Source organism: Phocoena phocoena, chromosome 8 (genome assembly GCF_963924675.1).
Source record: "Phocoena phocoena chromosome 8, mPhoPho1.1, whole genome shotgun sequence".
In the NCBI taxonomy this organism is placed as follows: domain Eukaryota; kingdom Metazoa; phylum Chordata; class Mammalia; order Artiodactyla; family Phocoenidae; genus Phocoena; species Phocoena phocoena.
The window spans coordinates 5946476-5972840 of NC_089226.1; the positions used below are offsets into that span (position 1 = coordinate 5946476).

Genomic DNA, 26365 nt, shown 5'->3' on the forward strand with positions numbered 1-26365 from the left:
ACAATACGATTCTGGTTATATAAAAGCAAGACGTGTGTGTCTATATATTTGTATTAAAAAGACTGGAAGGGAATGCACCAAATATTAATAGGTTGTTTTCTGGCTTGTTAGACTGGGGGTGCGCTTTGGTCATTTTCTATTGTGATTTTTCTGTATTTTCTAAATTTTATACAAAGATGATGTATTGCTTTGGAAATTATTGTTTTAAAAAATACGTAAAAATAAGCAATACATTTAATGAGTAAAAGAAAAATTTAAGCCAAAAAACAGAGAAGGAAAGAAGTAGCAGCCTATGACTTGCTAAGGCAGCTGATCGGTCAGCGTTGGGTGGATCTAATGCACTTTACCTTCCTGTCCCTGACTCTCTGTCGCTCTCCCCTCCTTTCTCACCCCTACCCAGCTCTGCCCCTTCCAGCCAATGCCTGGGCAGGGCTCCGACAGCACCTTGCTTTCCTACTGCACCTGCCTGCCTGACACTCCTGCTAGCTTGTTCCAGGAAACAAGAGGTCCTAGAAGCAAACGTAAATGTGATGAACCTAACTCAGCTTCCAAAGTCCAGTGTAAGTCTCACTTGTTACTCCAAACTGTCTGAGATCTTTCCAGGCCCTCAGAGCTCTCATCCATTTTGCATCCAGAGCCATCAGTGCCTGGGTGTGGAGGGACACTGGACAGTGAATTAGGCAGACCTCAGTGACCTCCAAATGCCACATCTATCAGAAACTGGCTGCCTTAGACCCCTGGGGGAACTTATTCCAGGTATAAATAAATAATACATAGACACACAGGCACACATACCTCTATTTGGTATACATGTACACGTAGATATGTATGTACCATACAGCCATATATGCACACATCATACACAAATATGTGAGCAAAGAGGAGAGAACTTGAGCATGCAGGTTTGCACGCACGCGTGCACACACACACAATTTTGTCCTCACAACATTATGAAATGGTATATTTTCTTCATCTAACTGATGAGGAAACCAAGTGTCTAAGAGGTTAAGTCACACAGCCGGAAGTGGCAGGGCTAGAAGTTGAACACAGTCCTGTGTCTCCCAATCCCGGACCCTTCAGCAGAGAGCCTTTTCCCCCCCTCTATCGCCATCCTGGCAGGCTGCTGTGGTCCTAGTGAGCCCGAAAGCTCCATAATTACTGGGTTGGACTTGGCCTCCAGAATAACCATGACAAAATTTGTGGAAATGTTCACAACAGCTCTTTACTTCCAGGTTCTGAGATCAGAAACGGAAGTTTCAAAATACCGAAAGTTCGTTTATGTTGAACATACTGCTTGGGTTAAAAGCAGGAAGTCCAAGAAAGCCTGATCTCATGAGATTTTTCAGCCCAATTTGGATTCACATCTGCACTGCTGGATTTTCCACTGAGTCCAACTTCAGCTGCTCTGCCGCTTCTCCCATTTCACTGACTCTCCACCTACGGGGGGTACAGATAAATAACACAGTCTGTGGCTATTAACTAAGATTTATCCAGCGATTGGCCAGTGGCAAGGTGGTGAGCTGGGACAGGCAGTAGAGGGGAACAACTGAAATTTGAAAAATCTGCACGTTTCTTTCTGTAAATTTTTTAAAAAGCCAAACTAAAACAAACAAAAGCTCTAAACAATAAGTCATCCAAATAATGGCGTCTGTGCTTGTTTCCAGGTGCAGGAAACAAGTGGAGAGGAATCCTGCCACCTACTCCTTCCCGCAGACCTGGACCTGGCCTCGCCATGGGTCAGACCCCAGCCGGGGTGGGAGAGGACGGGAAGGTGGTGGGCTCAGCAGCGGGTCTGGGTCACCAGCTTTGGGGAAGCCTCAGGAGATGGGGAGAATCGTTTCTGTATCCCGACTAGTTGACGGCAGGAGCTGGGATTAGAACCCGGGTCGAGGGCTTCAGGCTGCCTCTCTTTCCAGCTATACTAGCTGCCCTGGCCACCTCTCAGCATTCGAATGAGTGAACAGCATCACAGAGTTTTTAAGTGACAGAGGATAAAGGGAACATTAGCTGTTATAGTATTTATATAGTGGGTGGTTATTGCAGCTGGTGCTATTTTTAATTGGAGCCCCCTTCCATTCCAGAGTTTCCTGGGGATGCCAGTGTCTCTGAGACTTCCCTGCTGGAGGGTTCAGAGGCTCCCAGGGACACCTACCCTCACCACCCCCACACCACTTTAGATGCCCCCAGGGCAACATCTGGAGGACTTCTGCAAAGCAAGAATCCTCAGTGCCGTGTAGTCTGGCCTCCTCTCCTCTCCTCTCCTCTCCTCACGGACTGGCGCACACTCTCTTGAAGTGCAATTTTGAATCAGCCACACCCAGCTGAAGGAGAGGGGCAGACCCCACCTTAGAGCCACCCACTTCACCCCATTTTCAGTTTGAGGAGCTCAGGCACACGTGGGTCCCTGCCTCGCCTTGTGAATCTGTGCAAACTGGGTGCAGAGGAGGGGCAGGGTAGCAAATGTAGCCGCTGTGCGGCTTTGAGTGAATCACTGAACCTCTCTGGGCCTCAGTTTCCTCCTCATAAAATGCTAAGTGTAATATCCATCTCGTGGGTGGGTGTGGGCCCAATAAAGTCCCCAGGGCACACGTGGGCGTGGGCACTTCCTGCCTGCCCTGCGGTCCAACCCCACCCTTTGGGGTAAACCCTGGGGGCCTAAGTGTCTTGGAAGCAACCCTTCTGTGCTCTAGAACTGCCAGAATCTGGAAGCAGAAGGCCTCCAATCTGCAGTGCACTTTTTTTTTTTTTTTTGCGGTGCGCGGGCCTCTCACTGTTGTGGCCTCTCCCCTTGCGGAGCACAGGCTCCAGACGCGCAGGCTCAGCGGCCATGGCTCACGGGCCCAGCCGCTCTGCGGCATGTGGCCTGCATCGGCAGGCGGACGCTCAACCACTGCGCCACCAGGGAAGCCCTGCAGTGCACTTTTTAGGGGGAGGAATTTCCTACGCTTAGCAATCATTAAATGCCACCTTAGAGCACAACCTTAATAAACCTGCTTTACTACTAGAGAGGGCCTTGTGGGCATCGCCTCTCTCCTTACACAGGTCCTGCTCTGTTTCCCTGGCTGCGTAGCAGGTGCACATCCTTCGCTGGGCACCCTGGCTTGGGGTGCACTTGAAGCAGGATGAAGAGGGTTAGCTTCCCCATCACTGGAAGCTGCAGGAGGAGGACACAGGGCCTTTCATGTGGCAGGAGCGCGCACTCTCCCCAGAGCAGTTTGTGCCCCGGAAGTCAGGCTGGTGGGCAGAGGCCGCGGCCTCTGCTGCTTCCTCCCCACCTTGGAAAATTACACAGAGTGCCACTCTGCCCACTGGCTGCCAGGAGATGCCCTGCTGCTTTCCGAAACGATCCCACCTCCTTAGAATCAAAACCAACAATGTACCTGCAGTGACCAGCTTGCCCTGTCCTCTGCCCTGCCCTGGAAAAAGTACAGCATCTGTAAACAAGCCATTAGACTCGAGATCCTACCCAATTTAGACCTTTGTCTCAGTTTTCTCCAGAGTGAACTCGTGGTCACACCCACCCAAACCAAGCAAAGCCCAGAAGGAATGCAGAGTCCTGCGGCCAGGCTAACCACAGCTGACCCCGCCGTGTCGGGGCTCGGCGTGCTCCCGGGGCTGGGAGAGGACAGCGGGGAGGAGAGAGCACTGGGATCCACCGTGCGCTCCGACGTGCCAGTGGCCGAGAGCTTGGTCTCCGGGTTCAATTCCCCAAAGCAGTGCTCATTTTGCAAATGCCTCCCCAAACTACCAAAACCCAAAAGTCTACCTCCTTTGAAGTCTGGAAAGAAAACCCCCTCAGATCAGCTTCTTTTTTATTCCTGTACTTCCTGTACAGGCAAGCTTCTAGAAAACAGAGGTTGGAGAAAATGAAAGTCAATGCCAAATACTAACCAGACAGAAGAATAACTGCTTTTCCCCACAGCCCTCCACCCCCAGCTCTGGCATTACGGGCTGGGGAACTGGGCCCCTCTCCTGCCGCTGTAGATCTGTTTATTCTGCACTCCATAAAGGGAAACCAGGCCCTTTGCTGACATTTTTGGCTTGGAGGGGGTGGGGAGAGACGGAGGTCCAGAATTTAAACTCAAAACCAGATCAACTTCTCTAAATCTCCTGGTGCTTTTTCTGCAATTCCTCAATGGGCCACATTGTACGATTCAGGCTTTTAACCCTCCCAGCCCGTGCGCCCCCGTCACTAACAGTCTGGCTCTGGACTTCGATGAATGCCATAAACCGCAGTGACCCCTTCTTGACTTCCCACCCCGTCGGGGCTCCCTGATCTCACTGCACCCCTGACTTCTCTCTGCCTCTCCTGCCCGCCGACATGTGCCCCAAACCTTGCTCTCCCGAGTGGACGGGGGGCTTCCTTTGAACAATGAAACAGGGAATTTCCTTTGTCCTGGAAATGTTCCACTTGTCATCCACGTTATCCTTATCAGCAGACCACAGTGCAGTGAGCAAAGGCCCCTGCGTGCTCGGGCCCCGGGGGGTATCATTGCAAAATGTTTTCTTCGCTTTTTCCTCTGCCTTGAATTCAAAGCCTGACCTTTACGGGTGGAATTCAATCAGGTCATCGCTCAGATTCCCCAGTGGGGAAATAAAAGTAGCACAGGCAAAGTCTATTGTTTCCATTTCAAGAAGGTAGAAATGTTGTCTTCTCCCTAGAGCATCCAACTAAACGAGGTGGGATGGGGGATAGAGGAGGTAATAAAAGGACCCTTAAAACTAGTTTAAGGTCTTGGTAATAAAACGTAGCCTAGACCCTCCCATTCTCTCTCCATTTACACAATCTGTTCTCATCAAACGTGATTGACACCTCAACTTCGGTCCTTCAGGGCTGGCTTTCACTGGTTTTAATGCAATTCATTTGTATTTGGACAAGTTTGAAAAAGATTTTTTTTTTTTTCCCTCTTTAAACAACAGGAGAGCAATACAGGCGCAATTCATTTGTATTTGGACAAGTTTGAAAAAGATTTTTTTTTTCCCGCTTTAAACAACAGGAGAGCAATACAGGCGCACCTTGTTTATTGACCTTCGTAGATGCTGCATTTTTTACAAATTGAAGGTTTGTGGCAACGCTACATCAAGCACGTCTGTCAGTGCCATTTTCCCCACAGCATTTGCCCACTTTGTGTCTGTGTCGCATTGGCAATTCTTGCAATGTTTCAAACGTTTTCATTATTGTCCTATTTGTCATGGGGAGCTGTGATCAGTGATCTTCAATGTTTCTTCTACGACTTGTTGCAGGCTCAGGTCCTGGTTAGCATATTTTAGCAATAAAGTATTTTCTAACGAAGGTTCTCACACACAGTGCTGTACACTTAATAGACTCCACTATAGTGTAAATGTAACTTTTCTACACACTGGGAAATCGAAATATTTTGTGACTTGCTTTACCGGGATACTCGCTTTATTGTTGCGGCCTGGAACCGAACCCGCGACACCTCGGAGGTCTGCCTGTCCAGTCAGGAAGAGGCATGTGGAACACCAGAAGGCCAAAGGAATTGTAAAAACAACTGCTAATGTTAACACGCTTGTATTCTGGCGCAGGAATAATTAATTGTATATGTTTAGTCACTCAACAACCCTGAGTTCTTATTCTGAAAAGTTCAAAATATTTCACATATGTAGGGAATAAAGTCTCTGGGATCAGACAGACCCTACGAGCTGCATAACTTTTGATGAGAAACTTGAGTTTTCTGTGCCTGGGTTCCTCTCACTGGTAAAGTCTAACGATAGATGTATCCCACAGGCTGTGGTGGAAATGAAGTGCTAACATGCACTGAAGTGCTCCGGACAGTGCCTGGTTCATCTGTAACTACTCAATAAATAATATTAATAATAATATTATTATTGACATTACTGATATCTCCTGTGAAAATTGTTTCCAAGTAATAATAAGGTAAAGGACGCAGCCACTCCAGAAAAGACCTTGAAGGCCAATCCCCGTTCTTATCCTCTATACCGTCTTAGATCAGACAGCTTCCTCTGAAATTCTAGCAAACACCACATATAGACAGCATGCCTCTTCAGTAGGCGTTTTTTGTTTTTTTTTTTTTAGTTCTTTTTTTGATCTTGCAAAATGCATTTACGGCCATCTTTATTACAACATTGCTTCGAGGTAAAATTATCATTGGCAGAATCTCCCCGCTCTGCAGTTGAGGAAACCAAAGCATGAGGAGGTTCAGGACCTGCTGAAGGGCAGAGAGCAGCTCATACCAAAGCCAGCAAGCACGGCTTCCAGAGCTCTGTGTGACCAAGAGCTGCCTCACTCTGCCAGTCAGGAGGTCCACCAAGCTGAGGACAGGTCCATCCCAAACGTGGCTGAAGTCTTCAAAGATGGAAGTAAGCTTTCTGGACTCTTCCTGCCCTTGACCTTTCTGGATGTGCTGCATATTCAGAGCATGCCAACGGATGCAAAGGTACTCTGTGTGCTCAAACACTAGTCTGATCACGTCTTTGAAACTTTGAAAGTTACTGTCCTCTCACGATGTTCATTCTGCCACTTTACTTGCCTTCACTGAAGAAAAAGGCTTAGGGACCCACAGACAATGCCTAGAGGGACTGCAGTCAGAGTTACAGGTTTGTGACACTCCATTTAGCAGAGCTGTAGGAAAACGGCATTTCCCTCATTCACTCATTCAGCAAACACTTCTCGAAGGCCTGCTCTCCTCCATGCCTACCCCAGCTTACCACTCAGGGTTCAGCCCAAATGTCACTTCCTTGGGGAAGCCTGAGACCTCTGAGACTAGGTTAGGTCCCCATAGTATACTCTCCTGAAGCATCTTCTACTTCCTTTTTCACCGAGCTCTTTGCACTTATAACTGGCTCAATATCCCTCTGACTACAATTTCTGTCACAGCAAAAGCCTTGCCTGTCTTTTTTTTTTTTTTAACCACTGTATCCCAGCGCCTGGCACACAGAAGGTGCTCAATAAACACACAAATATGTGCTGGGTGCTAAGGTGTCAAAGGCGAACTGGCAGAGTGTCTGCCCTCAAGGAGCTGACAGCAAACCATAGAAACCCACACTTCGATGCTCGCCATGACGTACCAGGAGTGACAGAATTGTCACGATCACAGAATCGTATTCTACACACACTTCCTCCCCTTTTTCCAGATGCAATCTGAAAAGAACAAAGGTGGAAGATTTCAAACTGCAGAGAGATCTTTCTGAAAATGCATAAGCCCTAGAAATATGGGACTAATGACGGATTTTATATGTAATCGGCATGAGGAGATCAAAGACTCGAACTGGGCATTCACAGGGGCCTGAGGGTTGATCCATATTTTCTCCTTTCTGGAGGGCAAGTGTGAGCGAGAAGCAGGACCACGATGGTTCATCACCCCTAAAAACATCATGGAGAGTTAGACTGCAGGGACCTTTGCCCTATTTTCTCTGTGGCATCTGTCCATCTTGATTTTAAACAATTCGACTCAGAAATGCGTGCCAGTGATTCAGTGATATACATAGGATGGACCTTCCCAGTGACGTCCAACCGAAGACTTGCAAAGCAAAAGCCACCAAAGCTCTGCTCATCAGAGAGGCCTTAGGAAGGAGGTCAGATCTCCCCAGAGAAGGACTGGGTGTTTATTCCTCACAGGCATTCCAAAGCCACAGCAGGTAGACCACGTCATACGTTTGATTGTCCACGGGTGAGGGCCACGAAGGAAGGAGAGAAATTGCTCCATGCCTTGGACATGTCAAGCACATGGGTCTCAGTGACTTAGAGCACCACAAAGCAATGCAAGCCCAGGGAACACTCACTGGAGGGAAACGGGTTCAAAGTCACCACACTAGCTACTTGTTTGCTAAGTAAGTTGCTTTGCTCACATTTATACTTAAGGAGAAATCTACCTACAAGGAATTATAAGGATCTTGGAATTAGAAAAGCCAAGTCTCTGTTAATAGCATGGAATCCTCTGTAATAGGAAATCATATATTCACGGCAGGACAAAGCATTAGAGCTAAAAACGACCTTAAAAACAGTTGAGCACAATGCCAGTATTCTACAAATGAGGAAACTGAAATCACCATGCTGTACAGGATTCCCTCTGGCTGAGGTCATTTTCAACGAAAAGATCTACAGGAAAAGCCCACACCTTTCTTTGACAAGCCCAGTATACGTTTAATCATAATTTGTGAATATCCCTGTGGCAGATTCCAAATGCATCCATTTTATAAATGGGAAAAGAAAGCATTATATTCTTAAAGGTCAGTGTAGAATTGGTGATGAAGCCGAGAGACTAGATGGTTACCTTAGTTCCAGCTCCAGGCCAGCACTGGTAGTACCTGGGTAACGCTGGACATCCACCCTTCATCTGTTTTTGCTTTAATACCAGTCATAAGAGTCAATGGAAGTGTTAGTCTCCTTGTGGACCACACATTGCTGACTCAGATAAAAATAATCCACATAAATATACCTTCCAACTGAATGCAGATTTTAAGACGTTTTTGACCTGAAATATATAGACTTTTATTGTCTAATACGGGAGCCACTAGCCACTTGTGGCTATTTAAATGTAGAATAACTAAGAGGAAATAGAATGAAATTAAAAATTTAGTTCCTCTTTGCACCAGCCACATTTCAAGTGCTCAGCGGCTGCTTGAATAGCTAGGCTAGCGGCTACACATTAGACGGCACAGAACAGGACATTTCCACCTTTGCAGAAAGTTCTATTGGACAGCCCAGATAATGACGGTTTTCTTAATCTTCCACTTTGCTTTGCCTTTAAGCTCAGGTTAAGTAAGTTGAGAAGTACTGATGAAGTTTTCCAAATCTCTTATCCTAAAAATTGTACAAGAGCTACATCTCTCATGAGGTTTCCTATACATCAATACTTTCCAAAGAGAGATGTTTGAGCCTTCTACAGCCCAAGAAAATATCGCTCTCCCTTCCACCCATAACAATTTAAAACCAGAAATTTAGTGCTATATGAAAAAGATGAGAAAGTGTTACATTAGCTATTTCCAAATCTGTAATAAATTTAGGCAAGACATTGGCTGTGGTTAAGATGGTAGGATGAGTGTCCAGAACCTTTATACAATCTAGTCTTCCAAAGATGGAGACCATTTGTCAAACAAAATGAATTTTCTGCAAGGCTGAATTAATTTCCATGAGCGAGATGCTCTTCATAGTTTGAAATATATATTTGAGATGCTCTCTAATCTCTTTACCTCCACTCGGTGGTTTTGGTGTAGAAAAACACAGAATGCTCCTTCAATACAGCGTACAGATCTTGGAGGTCATTTGTTTTCAAGGAGAAAGAAGCAGTAGGGTGATCTTAGCTGGACTGAGGTTCCTAAAGAGCTAATAGATCAGTGTCTGAGCAGCCAATGCCCTCCGCATGGACTTTGAAATCCCAATTCTGTTGGCTAAGAAGAAAACCCTAATCCCTAATTCAACACATTCAGAAAAAAGACGTCAGGAGAAGCTCTTAATCTCAATCTGAAATGTCTGGATCAGCAGTTTAAAATGAAAAGAGTCAACTTCATTTTCCAGTTTTTAAATCTCATCATCACTTAGCTACTTCAGTGTGGGTAGAACAGGGGCAAATGTTCTTCCCCTTCACTCCACCTCTGGTCACACAGTCATACTGGTTGTGTAATGTCACATGGAAGACAGAGATACATACAAGCTTTCCTAAAATATTACTGATGCGGGATGAGAACAAAGACAAAGCTCGCCTGTCGAGTCTCCATACGTGGGGGAAGACACACCATCATTCCTGCCCTCTGCCCCAGCAGAGGACCACCTTCAAGGCAGATGACTTCTTTCACACTGTTGCCCCTTCACTCACACTTAAGTAGGTTAAACCTTTTAGTTCCTTCCACACTTAAACAATCACATTCTTTGATCAGGACCATTCAGTCCTACAGTCCCTCCTAGGTTGGAAAACTTCTTTCTGGAAGGGGATGGTAAAGCAGAGTACATAGAAGGACTGAAATGTTAGCTCCCTCTGAATCAACCCACTTCAGGCCTTGCCCTGCATCCCCGTAACCCATGACCACAAGGACACAGAGAAGACAGAGGAGGTGGCATAAGTGGACAACTGGGAACGGGGCAGCAGGTGTCTGGCTCGCTAGATGGGCATCTAAAAACCATTCACAAGGGGACGTGGTACAACATACGTGGTTTACATTCTAGGAGGGCTCTTGACTCTTTATAGGCAGAGACAAAAGTAAAAACAAAAACAAAAAAAACTGAGTAGCATAGGTTGGACAGGAGAATTTTGTTTCTCTGGTGTTTTCAGTGTCCACAGCTCTCTTTATCAGCAGCACAAGCCTGGAATTCCTGAAGCTGCACTCATATCCTGCCATCGGGGTTTTACGTAAAACCCCCATTGATGGGGTTGGGAGTTTCATGAGGAGAACAATGACCGGATATGAGGGAGGGGAGAGGAATAGGTGATGTTTGGTCTGTACTGGTGCATTCATAGGGGAGAATGTCTATACTGGCAAAGATATGAAATAGCTAATTGACAAATTTTACCAAATGCAAGTAAGTCTTGGGAACCATGAAAGCCAGAAAAAAGCAGCCCAGTGGACTCAAGTTAAGCAACATTTATTATCTGTTACGTTCAAATGTCGACCTTAGAGTAATATCTATGATAATAATAACCAGTATTTACATAGCTCTTTACAATTACAAAGTGGTTTTCCTTCCACACTTACTTTGATTCTTATCATCGGTCCATAAGGCAGGTGGAAAACTTAATATTACTTATTACGACCATTACTAGTCTTATTTTACAGTTAGGAAGGGAGGAGATTGGAGAAGTTAATATCTGGCCCAAGATCATACAACCAATCAGCTGCTTTGAAACCTAGATTTTTTTCACACTTCGAATTGCACAGGGCTTTCCCAGAGCCATTCTGCCACCATCACGATAATTTGCAAAACATTACAGCACCTCACTGCCCACCTGAATAAAAGTCTTGTGTCACCTTTCTTAGGCAAGAAGCACCACCCAGCACACAGCATCCCTGCATTACACTGTGTGAACACAAAGTTACATTTTGTAACTCTGGCTAAAGAGGGCTAACCAGCCCCTAACAATAAAGAGAGAAGGGTGATCTCTCTTCAGTAAGATGTCCGTACAAGGCTCAGGAATGGAAATGATGCGTGATTTACAATTGGCAACAACCACGTAACGGGCCACCCAATTGTTAGTCAAATGGTAGTAAGTAAGTGATGCTTTTCTTCAAGAAGTTCAAAGCAACTCGTCAATCCAGATTTTCACGAAAGCCACAGGAGAAGAGGTTTGTACTACGGCCCCTCTTCATCCTTTTGGTTGGATGGAGAAGCTGAAGTTAAGAATAGGAGAGTAACTTGTCCAATGTTACCCAGCCAACCTGAGGCAAAGCCAGGAGCGGAAGTCAGATTACCCCACACCCTGTGCCCACTTCAGCACTTTAGGGGGACTGGTACAAACGTAGAACCTGGGACCCCTCCCAGGTGTCCCGGGGGACCTGCTTCATCATTCTCTTCTCCATTTAGTGCAGAGTTGTGCCCAGGTAGGTTCACCATCAAGGCTTTCTAACGAGTATTGAAGGAAGGGGTGGAAGATGAGGCTTGCTGTCACTGCAGACAACTGCCTCCCTCCGGTCAGAAGGGAGCTGGAAGAAGCATCAGCCTGTGGAAAACGCCACTCGACCCGGTCGGTCCACCTCTGATGAGACTGACTGCCTCACTGACAGCTTGTTGATGCTGGCTGGCTGCTTTAAGAGGGACTCGTGTGTTTCCCGTAACACGCCCTTGACCCTTCCAGAGGAACTGAGCTCAGAGCACCCCTCCCTCCCAGCGGTGGGCACACCGAGGTGTCTACCTTCGGTCATATTCCTTATTTTCCCACAAAAGTCACCTTCACCGAGGCATCTGTCTCTCGCTTTCGCCTCGTAAATGTGCTGGTTTTGTGCACATACAGTAAACATTCTCTCCTGTTTCCAATTATTTTGAACAGTTAAGCATGCAAATGTCTGAGCAACATTTATTAAACTTCTGTGGACTTTTAGGAGGAAAAAAAAAAGATGAACCAACAAGAATTTGAATCATCAAAGAGCTCTTACAAAACCAGCATTTTGAGCCTTTAATTGGAAATGAATCAGAAACAGGCATGTGAAATTTCCCATGAAATACACACAGGGTTTAAATTTTTTTTATAAAGGGTGCTCTGGGCAGAACAAAATCTGGGTTATACACAGTCCAAACTGATGGGAAGCAATCATGAATCCCGAGGTGCTCCAAACCCAGCCCCGCTCTGCAACATCTTCCCATGCGAACTCTGGGAGGGCAGGGAGCGGGGACCACAGTCTCCCTTTCTGGCCTTACAGATCCAGTAAGTACATAGGGAACCACAGATCTCCAGAAGGAAGAGCTTAGAGGCCCCAAGGCCCAGAGCAGCAAATCCACATGTCTGGATGCCTTTCCTGAGGCACCCTGGGAGAATTCTCCGCATGCCAGTTTCCTGAAACACATTTCCAGAAAAGTAGTCTGCCCTTCCTCCCTCCGCTTTCTCGGAAAGTGCAGCAAGCACAGGTGCCCCTCAAGTCCCTGACCTCTGGGGAAGTCCTGTGTTGTACCATGGACCCCATTTGAGCACGATTACCTATACCCATTGACCAAATATGCTCTTACTGTTGAGAAAACCAAGGTCAGCACAGTCGGCCCTTCTTTCGGCAGGTTCCTCATCCCCAGGTGTAACCAACCGCGGATGTAGTAGTATTTCTGACCGGCGGTTGGTTGAATCTGTGGATGGGGAAGCCGCAGCTACGCAGGGCTGACTGTAAGGGACTTGAGCATCGGCGGATTTTGGTATCCATGGTGGAACCAACCCACCGGGGATACTGGGGGATAACTGTACCTATATGGTTTTCTACAGACAGCATTTTGTGGGCTGGGAGAGAAAACGCATGGATCTTTGTTCTAGGATTCCTGACTGGTCATGGACTTAGGTACAGGGCTGGTAGCAGAGTACAGAGCTGGGAGAAGAAAGATCTCTTGCTTTTATGTGTAGGTGCAGACATTCTAACCCTCTTCGCCTGGCATCCCCAAAGCAGGTTATGTGAGGCTTAGCACCTGCCCTCACACACTCCCCTCACGCCATATAGTTTCTGAGTGATTTTCCTCTCGGAGATCACCTCTTCAGCGCACTTACACTTAGAGATGATTACACTGAGGATTGGGCTGGGAAAAATCCATATGAATTCCCCATGATAATTCCTCTTGTCTTAAACATACCTCTCTTGCCAGGGGAGCTACATTTCAGTTTCAATTGTTTTCTATTTCAAATCTGTGATCTTTGTAAAGAGAAGAGCTGCACTTGGGTGGCTCCCATGGAAAGTGCGGTGTTTCATCCCACAGGAGAATTACACAATGGCCAGGGAGTAAGACTGAAAGGCAAAGAAAGCAGGAACGCCTGTGGCTTCGATGAGTCTTGCTGTCTTTGCTTCTGGAAACACCCTTATGGTGGAATGTGTGGTTTAGGGGAATGGATACCTGAGTTCTGCTGCCAGGGTCTCCTGCCCAATTCTCATCTTTAGACACATCACACCTTGAAGACTCAGTTACCTCTTCAGTGCAATGGCCTCTTGTGCTCTAACAACAATCTCAGGGGTACTCAAGTCGGCAACTTGCAATATTTGCATTAGGGAATTTGACAGAGATACAAGCGGCTCTCTTAGTGTTCTCTTCTCGCCCGGGATTACACTCAAGGCCTTTCAGAAATAACGTGTAGAGGAAGAGGTAAGGCCAAGTGATAAGGGGTGATACGGCACCCTCCAAGCCAAAGAAGGAAGCAGCGCCTTTATCCCAATTTCTGGAATGTCTTCTTCTGTTGATGTCAATGACCCTTTGGATATAATTTGAAGCTTCTTTTCTTATACGCATGTTTCTAGAGTTAGAACTTCAAACACAAATAGGCTGAAATCTCTAAATAAGAGAGTTTCTTTGCTGATGGATTATGTTGAATCAGGGTAACAAAAGCACAAGCCCTATACACAGAGATATTCCACGTGACTCCTGAAGGTGTACGTGTGTACGGGGTGGGGGGGCTCATGCAGTGTCAGTGAGGAGAATGGGTTAATTTTCCCGCTTTGAAAGAAATCGAACTACAGCTATGATGAGTTTGAGTGCCTCCCTGACCCTCATCATTGCACCCAGGGTCCACCATGATGCCATACAGAGTGCCAGGAAAAAAACGCAAAGCCAGGCACTGGGCCTCCGCATTGAGAACGAAAAGTTTAAAATAATAGGTTCTTCAGTGCTAAATGATGTTTGGTTCCAAGGATCCTTGGAGCTATGGTTTTCTTTGTTCTGCCAAAGGAAAAAGGAAATACATCAGGAAGCTGGGCCAGTCCACAGGAAGTCTCACTTGAGCTGATAAAAGGAACTGATGTGAGGTGGCTGGGGATGCAGTTATAAGTCAATCAGCCTTGAAATAACAAGAAATGCTATTCAGGAGAAACTGGAGCCTGAAGTTAGCCTTTCTCGATGATTTCCTTTTAACCCTGCAAAACATTCCTTTCTTTGTGTTTTATAGAACCCCCCCAAAACCAGGGCTTTTTTTTAGTGTGTGTAGTTAGTGTGTGTATATGAGTGAAAGAGAATGAAAAAGACGGCAAGAGTTAGAGCTGGAGAGAGGAGGAGAAAACACAGAAGGGTACAGAAGGAGGTATTGTCAAGTCACAGAATATGCTATTCTCTACTGAGCTACAAAACTTTTTTTTTTTTTTTTAAATCATCTTGGTAGCTCATTAAAGTAAAACAGAACCTGTTGGTTTCATCCTCGCCTGCCTGCCTGCTCTCCAGTATACCTGCCAGCTAAGTCAGGCTCACCTGGGGAATAGAGGGCTGAGGCCTTCTTCAGGAGACGGTGTGGAGGGTGGAGCGAGGCCACGAATCTGCCCAGTGCGGACTGAGGGTGGGAGTCTCTTAGACAAATACCACCGCCACCTGCAAGGTCCTCAAGAGATGGGTTGGACGTGTGTGTGGCAAACTGGCTACAGATCACGGTGGCTAAGCTCTATGAATTTCAGAGGCTAACAGGATAAAGTCCAAATCATTGCTTTTCCACTTTCTATCTTGATGGGCTTGGGTAAGTTACTTCACCTCTCCAAAATGAAAAGAGTACATACAGCATAGGACTGTTACAAGGATCAAAAGGGAATGTGTCCTAGAGAACAGACTTGTGGTTGCCAAGGGGAGGGGGGGCAAGGAGGCAGGAGGGATTGGGAATTTGGGTTGAATAGATGTAAACTATAATATGTAGAATGGATAAACAACAAGGTCCTACCGTATAGCGCAGGGAACTATGTTCAATATCCTGTGATAGACCAAAATGGAAAAGAATATGAAAATGAACGTACGTATATGTATAACTGAATCACTTTGCTGTACAGCAGAAACTAACACAACATTGTAAGTCAACTATACTTGAATTAAATAAATTTTTTAAGAAGTATGTCCATGAAGGTGAAAACAGATATTGGCACATAGTAAGAGCTCGATAAATAGCTCCTTCTTTTTCTTCTTCTGACTGTGATTACCCATCCTCAACGCTATTCCCCTCAGATGGAAGGTGAGTGCATCTCTTACTCTCAGGTGAGGGGTAAGGAAAAAATGGCCTCAGCAAGGGCCATTGGGGCTCATGCAAAATGGTGGGTGATATGGTTTCAAACTGAACTAGGGCCTTTCAGGGTTGACTGTGTTTGCCCAAAGCCTAGCACCACTTCCTGTTTTAAGAAGAAGAAAAAAAAAAGCCTCTCAGAAAACTCATTAAGAGACTCAAAATTCTTTCTGGACATCAAATATGTCCTCAAAATAAAAAATGTTTTATTTTTTTTTAAAGAGTTAAGTGTAAATGAATCAAAACCAGACGAATTCAATTTCCCTTCAATTAAACAGAACTTTAAAAAGTCCAAGGAAAAGGCACTTGGGACCAAATGTGTTTTGGGTTTTAAATGAGACCAAATTTTGGGAAAGAGTGTGAGACCCCAAAGCAGAGTCAGGCCCCATTGTTAGCTTACATTAATGCAAAGGGATTAACACAGCTCCAGTGTCACTTGGTAATAAAAACACCAGCTCACAGAAATTCAGGAAGCACCTCCTAAGACCCCCAGCCTCCAACTGGCCGCAAGAACACTCTATGACTTATCCTTGGGATTGTGGAGAAGAGCCACATGGGCCCAGATGGAACTTCTGTGAGAAGTTCAGTCGCCCACGTCCCCAAATAAGAAATGTTTTTAAAGCCTGCCTGGGATCAGAGTCTTATAAACACGGGAGCTAAAAGAAACTTTTGAAATCGTACCTTCAATTTATAGATGAGAACATCTTTAACATGAGGAAATTTACACAAATGCTGATGGCGTGAAGTGACTTGTTTAAGATCTCAGAGCTCGTTTGGGGTAGAACTGGAGCTAGAATTCAGGTCCCCGGATCCTTGGCTGGACAATTTTTCTCCATATTTTACTGTGAAAGTGGCATCCCCAAATCTCTGAGATCAGCACACTGGGGCTAGAATGATGGTGCTCAGCTTACGTGTTACAAATCTATTTCTAATTGTCCCTCTTCATTTTTTACATCAGTTTTTTAAATTATAAAAGTAATATATACTAGTGATTGAAAAAGCCAAACACCACATGTTTATAGTGTGAAAAGTAAAAGTCTACTTTTCCCTGCCCAAAGGCAGCCACTGTTTAAAAAAAACCAAAACAAAAAACCAAAACAAAGCAAAACATTGAAAACGCACACATATGTATGATTATTTATGCACAGACAATTTCTGGAAGGGTCTATCCAGAAACAAACAAACAAATAAATAAATAAATATTTTCAATTTTTTTTACAGAAATGGGACCACATGTTTTGTAATTTGCATTTTCCCATGTATTAGTATACCTTGGAGAACTTTCTAAGTCAGTGTATATCGACAATTGATTTTATTCCGTTCAACAATTGCATGATTTTTTTTATATGAGTCTTCTAAAATTTATTTATCTAGTTCCGTATTGATGGACGTTTAGATTCTTTCCAGTTTTGGCCATTTCAAACAATGCTACAATAAACATCTTGTATGTGTATCTTTGGTATCCGAGTGAACATGTCTGTGTGATACATTTTTAGATTTGGAATTATTATCAAATTTGTATAAATACTTAACATCGCCATAATTGTTTCCAAATTGCATTCCAGAATGAGTGTAGCAAGTTAGAGTTCCACCAGCAGGGATAGAGAGCGACATTTCCCCTTATTCTTTCTAACATGAGGCATTATTAAGCTGTTTTAATCTGTGCTATCCTCATAGGTAATAACTGTTGGAACTTCATTAATTTCATTTGAATGTATACATGCTTGAGATTCTTTTCATATGCTTCTGGGCCATTTGCATTCCTTTTTCTAGCAGTTATTTGTAGCATTTTTGCCTATTTTTCTGCTAAGAGGTCTACCTTTTGTTTATTGATTTGTAAATGGCCTTTATATCTTAGGACACGTGCCCTCTGTTTGATGTATGGGAAATATTTTTTCTCAGTTTCTCATTTATCTTTTCACTTTACTGATGGCATTTTTCTTTACATTAATATATAGAGGAATTAGAGCTGAGAAAGGGAGAATAATAAGAAGAAGGAGTTTCCTCGGCTGAAACCCTGGACTTCCAAAAATGTCCATACAATGGACTAGTATCGCCAAGAATAAAGGGTCAATGGAAATTATAAGCTGGGTGTTACTCTTGGGAAAATGTGCCTACATTTCCTTATAATAAAAAGCCACAAATAAAGATTCCCCCAGTGAGTACTGCTTCTTTTGGAAACTCCAATAGTCAGAGCTTAAAATCAGTAAGCAGAGAAACTTCTACTCTCTAGAAGCCTGGAAGAAACAGCTGAAGGCATCCTGCTCTTGTTCATTTATGTGGAGTTCTGCGGTGCACGGTGCCTCGCAATGGTTTTCAACACTTAGTTGAATGAGTAAACGCACGAATATGAATTAAGTGATAAATACCTGAAGACAAAAGGACTCTCAGGCATAAGAACTTTGATGTAAGTATATGCATCTATATAGATTGCAAAAGCACTGACAACTCACGAGCTGAGTAATTTTATATTAACCTGTTTGTTTTCACATTTCTGCTACATGAACAATATTGCAACATTGTTCACTCTCAGACTTCTTCCCGTGAAAAATCAGTGAATTCCCATATATTCGGACCTACCAACCCTGCTCCTGGTATGTTAGATTCCAGTAGACACGAGAAAACCACATATGTCTAGAAATGCAGAGTCCAAGTTCCCGTGACACCTGTAATGCTGGCCGCTTGCAAGTGTGCACTGGGATGTGACATACCGTCTTTTGTTACCTGGGACACATGGCACTGTCTGAGTAAATGGGCCCTGCTGTGGGGAACACATTTCACATTTCAAGTCTGCATTCTCTTGGAAGTGGCTTGAAAAATTACATACTCTGGAATTTTGATCATGATCTAAATGGCAGGCACATTGCTCCCCAAAGATGGGGACTGTCTCAAATATTCAGTATTTTGGTTCATTTTTGTGGGTATAAGCCATTTTGAAGCTGTTATAAAGTTGATCTGAATTATCTGAAAGTGCATCTGAACACATAATCTCTGATCCTGCTTGGAAAGATGGTGATAACTCTCTGAGTTTTGGGTTTGCTTGGGTGCAATGTCAGTATTTCTAAGTGCGGTGACGGGCCCAGCAAACCGATGAAAGTCTGTCAGATCTGTCTGAATTTCCATAGAAATTGGATTTGAGTTTCAGGGAAACAACTTTTCCTTTTGTCTCTTCTCACTTACTCTCTGCTAACTCATTCTCAAAAGGAACTAAAGTGGTAGCCCAGGATAGATGGCCCCCGTTGAAAAGACAGCTTGTGGTGAAATCTCTAGAACAACTACGAAAGAACACACAATCAAAGGAGGGAAAGGATAATCACACTTTTATGAGATCTGGTGAAACAGAGTTTCTCCTCCCTCTCTTGACTCCATATTTAATAAACAAACATCTTTAAACACAGCTGATAGCATGGTCTGGGGGCCTGAATTTATCACTGGTTTTCTAATCCTTTCTGCTGCTCACTTCTTATGGCCTCTGATAAGTGATGCAGCTGCTTCCATCTCCATTTCTTAAGGAGCAGGATGAGAACAGGAAGTCTTCTGAAATTTGTACAATTACCTAGATCATCCCTCTATTAAAAATTTTGTGATTCCTCCTTTCTATGTATTTGGTAAGACCCAAGTTCTTTCTTATGGTATTTAAGGTCGTCCATAATCTAATTCCACCCAATATTTCCACTCTTACCTTCTCCTTCATATGCCCCCACCCCCCCCCCGCAACAAAAGTATTCCACTTTCCTAGAAAGCCCCTGAACCATATCTTCCTGGGCAAGTCCTACCCATCCTTCAAAGCCAAGAGGCAGTGTGACTGGTGTGTAGACAAAAACAAGTATTCTGTAAACAGAAACCCTGGGCTCGAAAACCAAATCTGTCACCTATTAGCTGTCATCTTAGGCAAGTTACCTAACCTCTCTGAACCTTCATTTCTCCCCGATAAAACAGAGTTGTGACAATATTACTTCCCATAGGGTTGTTTTGAGGATTAAATGCAAGGGTGTATGTGAAAGTACTTTGTAAACAGAAGGGACTAAACACATAACTCTCATTATTCGGTCTTTCTGTGTCTCTCCAGTTGAAATTGCTCTTTCGTTCCTTGAGGCTAGCAGAACACTACTGCATTCTGCTGTGCAAACACACACACACACACACACACACACACACACACACACACACACACACACGGCTTCTCCTCCTGCTCTGTCTCGAGGGCGGCAGCCCTTTTGCCACCAGCCTGGTGTCTTGATAGCATTTTTTTTTTTTTTTTTGCGGTACGCGGTCCTCTCACTGTTGCGGCCTCTCCCGTTGCGGAGCACAGGCTCTGGACGTGCAGGCTCAGCGGCCATGGCTCACGGGCCCAGCCGCTCCGTGGCATGTGGGATCTTCCCGGACCAGGGCACGAACCCGCATCCCCTGCATCGGCAGGCGGACTCTCAACCACTGGGCCACCAGGGAAGCCCTTGATAGCATTTAATAGCTAGTTCAGCTCCTGCCTAACAGCCATGCAGCAGACCTACTGACCTACATTGCTACAGCTGGCATCAGCTAACGATGCCAATGGGATTAAGATGACAAATTCCCATAAGGCCAGCTAGCTTTGTACGGAAAAGGGTTATTCCATAGATTGTCTAATTCTGTCAAATGTCCAAGATATTGGTCCTACAGGTGATAATGTTGGGATAGACACACCCCATCCATTGCCTCCGGGGAAACATCTCAAAGTCCGTGGGCTACTGATGTTGGGTCTATCAGGTCAGTAGAAGAATTAGAGTGACATCACTTAGTAATACTGTCCCACTGATGAATTAGCACATGAATGGGATGAACACTATAGATAAACATCATTAAAGCAACAGAAAATGAAACAGTGTGTAGTCTTCTGCAGAGAGAAAGACACCTACACAGCTCTGAGATTTCCAAAAATGCTATTATGGCTGGTTGAAGATTTTGTGAGATGTGTGTGTGTGTGTGTGTGTGTGTGTGTGTGTGTGTAGATAGTGGCCAATGGCCTTTAGTCTTCTCAGTTTGTCACAAAACAACAAACAAAAGATAGAAAGACTGTTTCAAGACAGGCCAAAAAAGGAAAGTCTTGTTATTCAAAACTAAACGAAACAGAAAAAATATTCTATACCTACATAATGCAACTGCATGTCTCAAATGAATGAAAATAGTAGGGGTTTGTTTTTCATTCTAACTCTAGACAGTTGGACCCTAATCTGAAAATCTTTCTATCAAGCTTCAGGTAGAATGAGACTTTTCCCACAGAAGACGAGGACCTTGCCGATGGCCTGAGTGTTGACCTACAATTTGGGGATATCTTCTGACGTTTGAGGGAGGATAAAGGCCTCAGACCATTCGAAATCCTGCCTGGTGGTTCATCATCATCAAATTTTCCCAACTCTTTTTTTTTTTTTTTTTTTTTGGCTGGGGCAACTCAATGCTAGCATTTGTCTAATATTACATTTCTAAAAAAGAGGTTTGGTTTAAATCAACCACCTTTCAAAACCAATACCAAATTAACTGGTTGACCCCAAAGAGAAAGAGGCATCGAAATCTTAAATCTTACATAATGTGGTTATTATTGAAGACCTACTTAATACACAGACTACATATCTTGGGCCACAAGATATGTTCTAATGCATCTGAATATATTTTATTTAAATAGTCAAATGTTCAATTATTAAAAGAATTGAAATAGGAATTCAGCCCACCTGTCCCTGGTCTGTAGAGCGGCCTATTGGCTATTTAAGTAAAATACTCTATTTTTTGTTGTCTCCTGATTATGGAGACCTTGTTTGTCTACAGAAAGAGAAGGGTTTATTTTGGAAAAATAAAAAATATATATTATGTAAAAATCCTATTCAGAAATTTGGGATTTTCTTATGAATTATGGAAATAATTCAAGATGGTAGCAGTACATTTTTCATTAAATAACAGAAGTGTCTTTAGTCTAAAGAGTCAGATTCTCCATGATATTTTTTAAAACCTTATCTCTCTGTCTCTGTCCCTCTCTGTGCGTCTCTGTTTCTGTCCCTCTGTCTGTCTGTCTGTTTCTCTTTCGCACACACACACGCACACACACAGAAACACACTGCCCCCAGGGTTCTATAACTCATAAAAATGTAAAGAAAGCAAATAAAATGTTCATGGTATAGTGGAAAGAACACTAGCCTGAGGGTTAGGAGCCCTGCATTCTCACCTTGACTCTGTCACTAGTCAGCCATGTGATCTTGGATAATTCAGTAAACTCTGGGCCTCAGTTTCCCTTCTCATAAAAGGAGGATATGCAGCTAAATAAGCTCTAAAGCTCTAAAGTTGCAAACCTGAAAACTTGAAGTTGCACGGCAGCCGAAGTGGTAGAAATTATTCGCAAACAAATAGGATTCATCGTCGGGTAACTCCCCGAGGGAGGCAATTCTATGTGGTCACGGGACAGAGAAAAAGACACAGCCTGTTTCGCCTGGAGTTCTCGTGAATCTAGGCGCTACGAAGGTTAAAAAAAAAAAAAAAAAAGATGCAGGTGGGTGAGCGGTTCACTCTCAGAGTGAAGACAGCATCCACGTCTAATGACAGAAGTAAAGTCTTTGTTCCCGGGTATCCATCTCTCTACTGCTTTCTCCCGGGATCCCATCCTGAAGTTTCCCGTCTGGACATGCACTGTCAGTGGTAACCTGCAGCCTGGGCCAGTCTGGCTCATTGACTCTGCTGGTTTTCAAAGCCCAGCTGTCACCTCAACCCTCCTTTCCCATTCTGCTCTCCCAACATGCACTGGTTGTGTGATGCCGAGGTAAAGGGTGAAAGCTGATAGTATCTCTGCCCAACTGCCACTTCATTGCAAGCATCCTCCCTGACCATTCTGGCTGACACAACCACATCGCTTTCTATTCCCTAACCTGATTTACTGTTCTTCAGAAGTTGTATCACCCTGGACATAGAATTATTTATTTATGTGTCTGTCACCTCCGCCACAGTGTAAATTCCAGCAGGGTTTTGACCCCTGTTTTATCCTCAACACATAAACCAGAGCCTTGGAACATAAGAGACCCCTAATTAAGATTCATAGCATTAATGAAATACCTATTATAATAAATCCATACCTATGATCTAATTTTCTGGCCAATCGATCCCCACAAGCCCTGTCCCCAAGGAGAAATTCAACTAATGTACAGTCAACGAAGGTACCAAACTTCATTGAATCCTTACTGTGACCTATGGTAAGGAGGTTCTTTGGCCCCATTTTACAGATGAGAAAACTGAGCCTCCAGGAGCTTAGTGCCTTGCTATAGGACACGCAGCAACTGAGCAGCAGAACTGAGAATGAACCCAGGTTTTCTGACTCGGAGTCCCCAGTTCATTTCCCTATTTCATTCACCAGGTCTGCATTTTCTCTGACTGTTTCCCCATCTTTAATGGTACAATGTGCATTGACTGAATCAAGCTTCCCTAGATGAAATAAGGAGATTCAATTGAAGACTGCCTAGAACTAAGGTGCAGTTTTGGAAACCAGGTCATTCTTAAGGCAGCAACCAGTATCACGTGCTTTTCAACAACTGATACCATCACCGTGGGGAGCAGGGTGGTACAGGGTGTTGTTTAATATTTAGGCTAACTTATCTGTGGCAGAAGAACAGTAGAAGGCCTCCTGCAAATTTTGGTGCTCCCACCGTGATGCTCGGAGCCTTCCCAGGAGACTTTCTTGGAGAGGAGAAGAGAGCGTAATACAGAAGGACTTACTATAACAAGGGTGATGAAGTTAAGATTTTGTAATCACACGAAGTTGTGCAAATTACGCACAAAGTAAAAAGCTTCTGCAAAGGAATTCAGACTTCCCTGGCATTCTGGACCAAACAGGTCCCCAGTGATGAGACCCAGAGGTATTTTGAAATATAAGTATGCTTCATATATGAGGAAGAAATACGCAGGTGCATAAAAATCACATGCCAGAATTAGTCGAAGATGACTTGTCAAGGCCATTCAAACTGGGAACACACATTCTGAATCTGTGTCTACAAATTCGACATGGTATGTGGTGTCTTCTGACCTCTCTCAGCCTAGAACTGGATTTCGTGGACATGTAGGTACATGTTCTTGCAAGAGCATGTGAGCGTGATATTTTAGGAACTGAAAGGATTGGAAAGGCACTATTGTAGAGGTAATTTAGTCCCACTATTTCACTTTTACAAAGAGTTTGAAGCTCATACTGGCTGAATGGACTGTGCATCCTCGCACAGAGACCAGAAGTCCCCTGGCCTCTCCTTGTCCACTGTCTTCTCCAAACACAGCATTTGAACCAATGTGGGATTGGGGTCTGGGAACCCCGAGATCCGAAGGTCACCCGTGAACAGGAAACTGTGGCTTTCACACAATCTCAATACCAAAATATACACTAAACACTCAATCCTTCAGAACGCTGGGCAGTGAAGAAGCCTGCTTGAAAAGCCACTGCTCTGCCCACCAGCAGACCAGCCAGGCAACCTGGATCAGAGACAAGGGTGCTCCGGGGGAGGGTCTGGACAGGACTCACAGGCCCCCATCACCCAGGTGAGAAGGAATCCTGTCACTCCCACCCTGGCATGAAGTGCCAGGGTCCTGGTCTAAGCTTGTTCTCCTTGACGGCCATGCCAATCCCTGTGTATGCAGCTAAAGAGGTTAGCACATCCTGGGTTCACAGACCACAGCTTCCTCCTTACCCTCAGGGCCTGTGCCGAGAGGTCTGAGCATCGGGGAGATATTGCTTCACTTCTCCTTAGGGTGTCCACATCAAGACCCTGGAGCCATCTTACCACCCTTCCGGGTCAGCTGGGGGCCTTCTGGGTAAGTGGCAAGCCTCCTAGTGAGAGGGAAGTTTTCTGGAGCGGAGCATCTTATTACTAAACCAGGGATACTGAGACACTTGCACGCACCCACCAATGAGAAGAGAAACTGGCATGAAATGACCGATGGGTAACCACCTCCCTACAGGAATGCCCTCTCACCCATGCACTTTAAACTGGAGGAACCCAGGCTCACAGAGGCTCCCTTCAACCCAATACAATCAGTAATCTCATCTCCACATTTTCAAGTTCCTGCTGTTGGTGCCTTTTACTTAAGTCAGCATATTTCAAACTTTCAGAGAGAGAGAGAAAAAAAAACTTAGAAAATAAAAACCACTACCCCACCCAAATGATAAAAATCTCCTGAATTCTCCAAGCCCAACATCCTCTTCCTCAGCCCTGAGCAAAGACTTGATTCCTCTGGGTTCTGGGAATGGCGGGCTTTGCCAGTCCCCACCTCACCAGCCTAATAGCTTTTCCAGACCGACTCGGGCTTGGTGTTGGGGGACAGCCTCGCAGCCAACTGCCGGTCCCATTCATTCCTCTCGGGCCTCTTAAGGCCAGTCTCATTAGGGGCTGTCCCTCCTCTCTGCTTCTGGCTCCACTTCCCCCTTCCAGAGGGAGCAGGCAGTCAACCCTCGTGAAGTCTGCGGTGAAACCCGGACCCTCACCCGTCCCTCTGGCCTGCACTTGGTAACGTGGACCCAGGCGCGAGGCGCGGGGTGAGGCTAGGGGCTGGGGGGTAGTAGGCAGTCGTCCGGGCCGCCGGCTCAGGGCCGCTCACTTTAGGAGGAGCGGCTCCGCAGGCGCGGGACCCTCTTCGAGAGGCCGGTGGGAGCCCGGGCGCGGAGCGCGGGAGCCGGGCGTGCGGAGCGGCGCGGACCGGCCGGGAAAAAGATGCCCCGGCGGAGGAGCGGCGAGGCCGGCCCGTTAGTCCCGAGAAGCCGGCAGCTCCCGAGCGCCGAGAGCCCGGCAACAGAAGTACCAAGAGGAAGGGAAACCGGCCCGCGCTGACATGTAAACAGGGCTTCCATCTGGAGCAGCCCGCGCACACAGAGCCCCAGACACTCACTCGCACCCCGATCCGCCTGCAAGCAATCCACTTGCCTGCCCCTGGGCCCTCCCGGCAGGGGCCCGGGCTGCTGGCGGCTGCCCGCCCGCCCCCGCCGTCTTCGGCCTCGGGGGAGAGGAAGCCGGCAGCCGGGCGGGTGCCCAGCGCCGGGGCCGGGGTGCCCGGCTCGCCGGGTGGGAGTGGTGGCCCCGGAGGTCTCCGGCCCCCGGCTGCGAACGGCGCCCGGCTCCCCGGGTTTCACGCCGCCGCCGCCGCCGCCGCCCGCAGCCCGGCCGGCAGCGCGGTGGGAGGGGGCCGGGCTTCGCTCCGGGCAAGGGGTGCGGGGGAGATCGCCCTCGGCGGGGAGCCCGGCGGCTCGCCCCCGCCTGCGAGACTCGCCACACGAGCGCGGGAGGAGACGGCGCGAAGCCGGGGCGCGGAAGGAAGGGAGAGTGGCCACGTCTTCCGGGACCCCGGCGCCCCGCGCCCAGCCTGCCCGCCGCCTCGCCGCCCCGGCAGACCCCAGCGCTCCGCGCCCACCGCCCGGTCGCTTACCTTAATAGTCCCGTCCATTTGGCCAAGTCTGCAGCCGAGCCCCCCAATATTCCACACATTGACCCGGTTACAGCCTGACCTCGCAGCCCCTTCGGATTAGCCCGGCGCGGCCTCTCTGGCGCCCTGGGCCCTCCCTGCGTGCCCCCCGCGAGCGCCCTGCCCTCGCTCCCCTGTGCACGTTTGTTGTTGTAGCGGAGCGAAAAAGAGACAGTTAACCGGATGAAACTTTTTTTCAGCTAATTTTGGGAAGTGACTTCACTTTGCGAATGGGGAGGAAGTCCTATCTCTCTCTCTCTCTCTCTCTCTCTCTCTCTCTCCTCTCTCTGTCT

General features: G+C 46.0%; 1 protein-coding gene across 1 annotated transcript in view; it reads right to left on the reverse strand.

The window, feature by feature from the left end:
- The window catches only part of FLI1 (Fli-1 proto-oncogene, ETS transcription factor), a 112981-nt gene extending 86821 nt beyond the window's left edge, over positions 1-26160 (reverse strand). The window contains exon 1 of the mRNA XM_065881623.1: positions 26037-26160. Coding sequence (XP_065737695.1) covers positions 26037-26054 — 18 coding nt within the window. The 5' untranslated portion in view covers positions 26055-26160. The remainder of the gene's footprint in view (positions 1-26036) is intronic.
- Between the last annotated feature and the right edge of the window lie 205 nt (positions 26161-26365).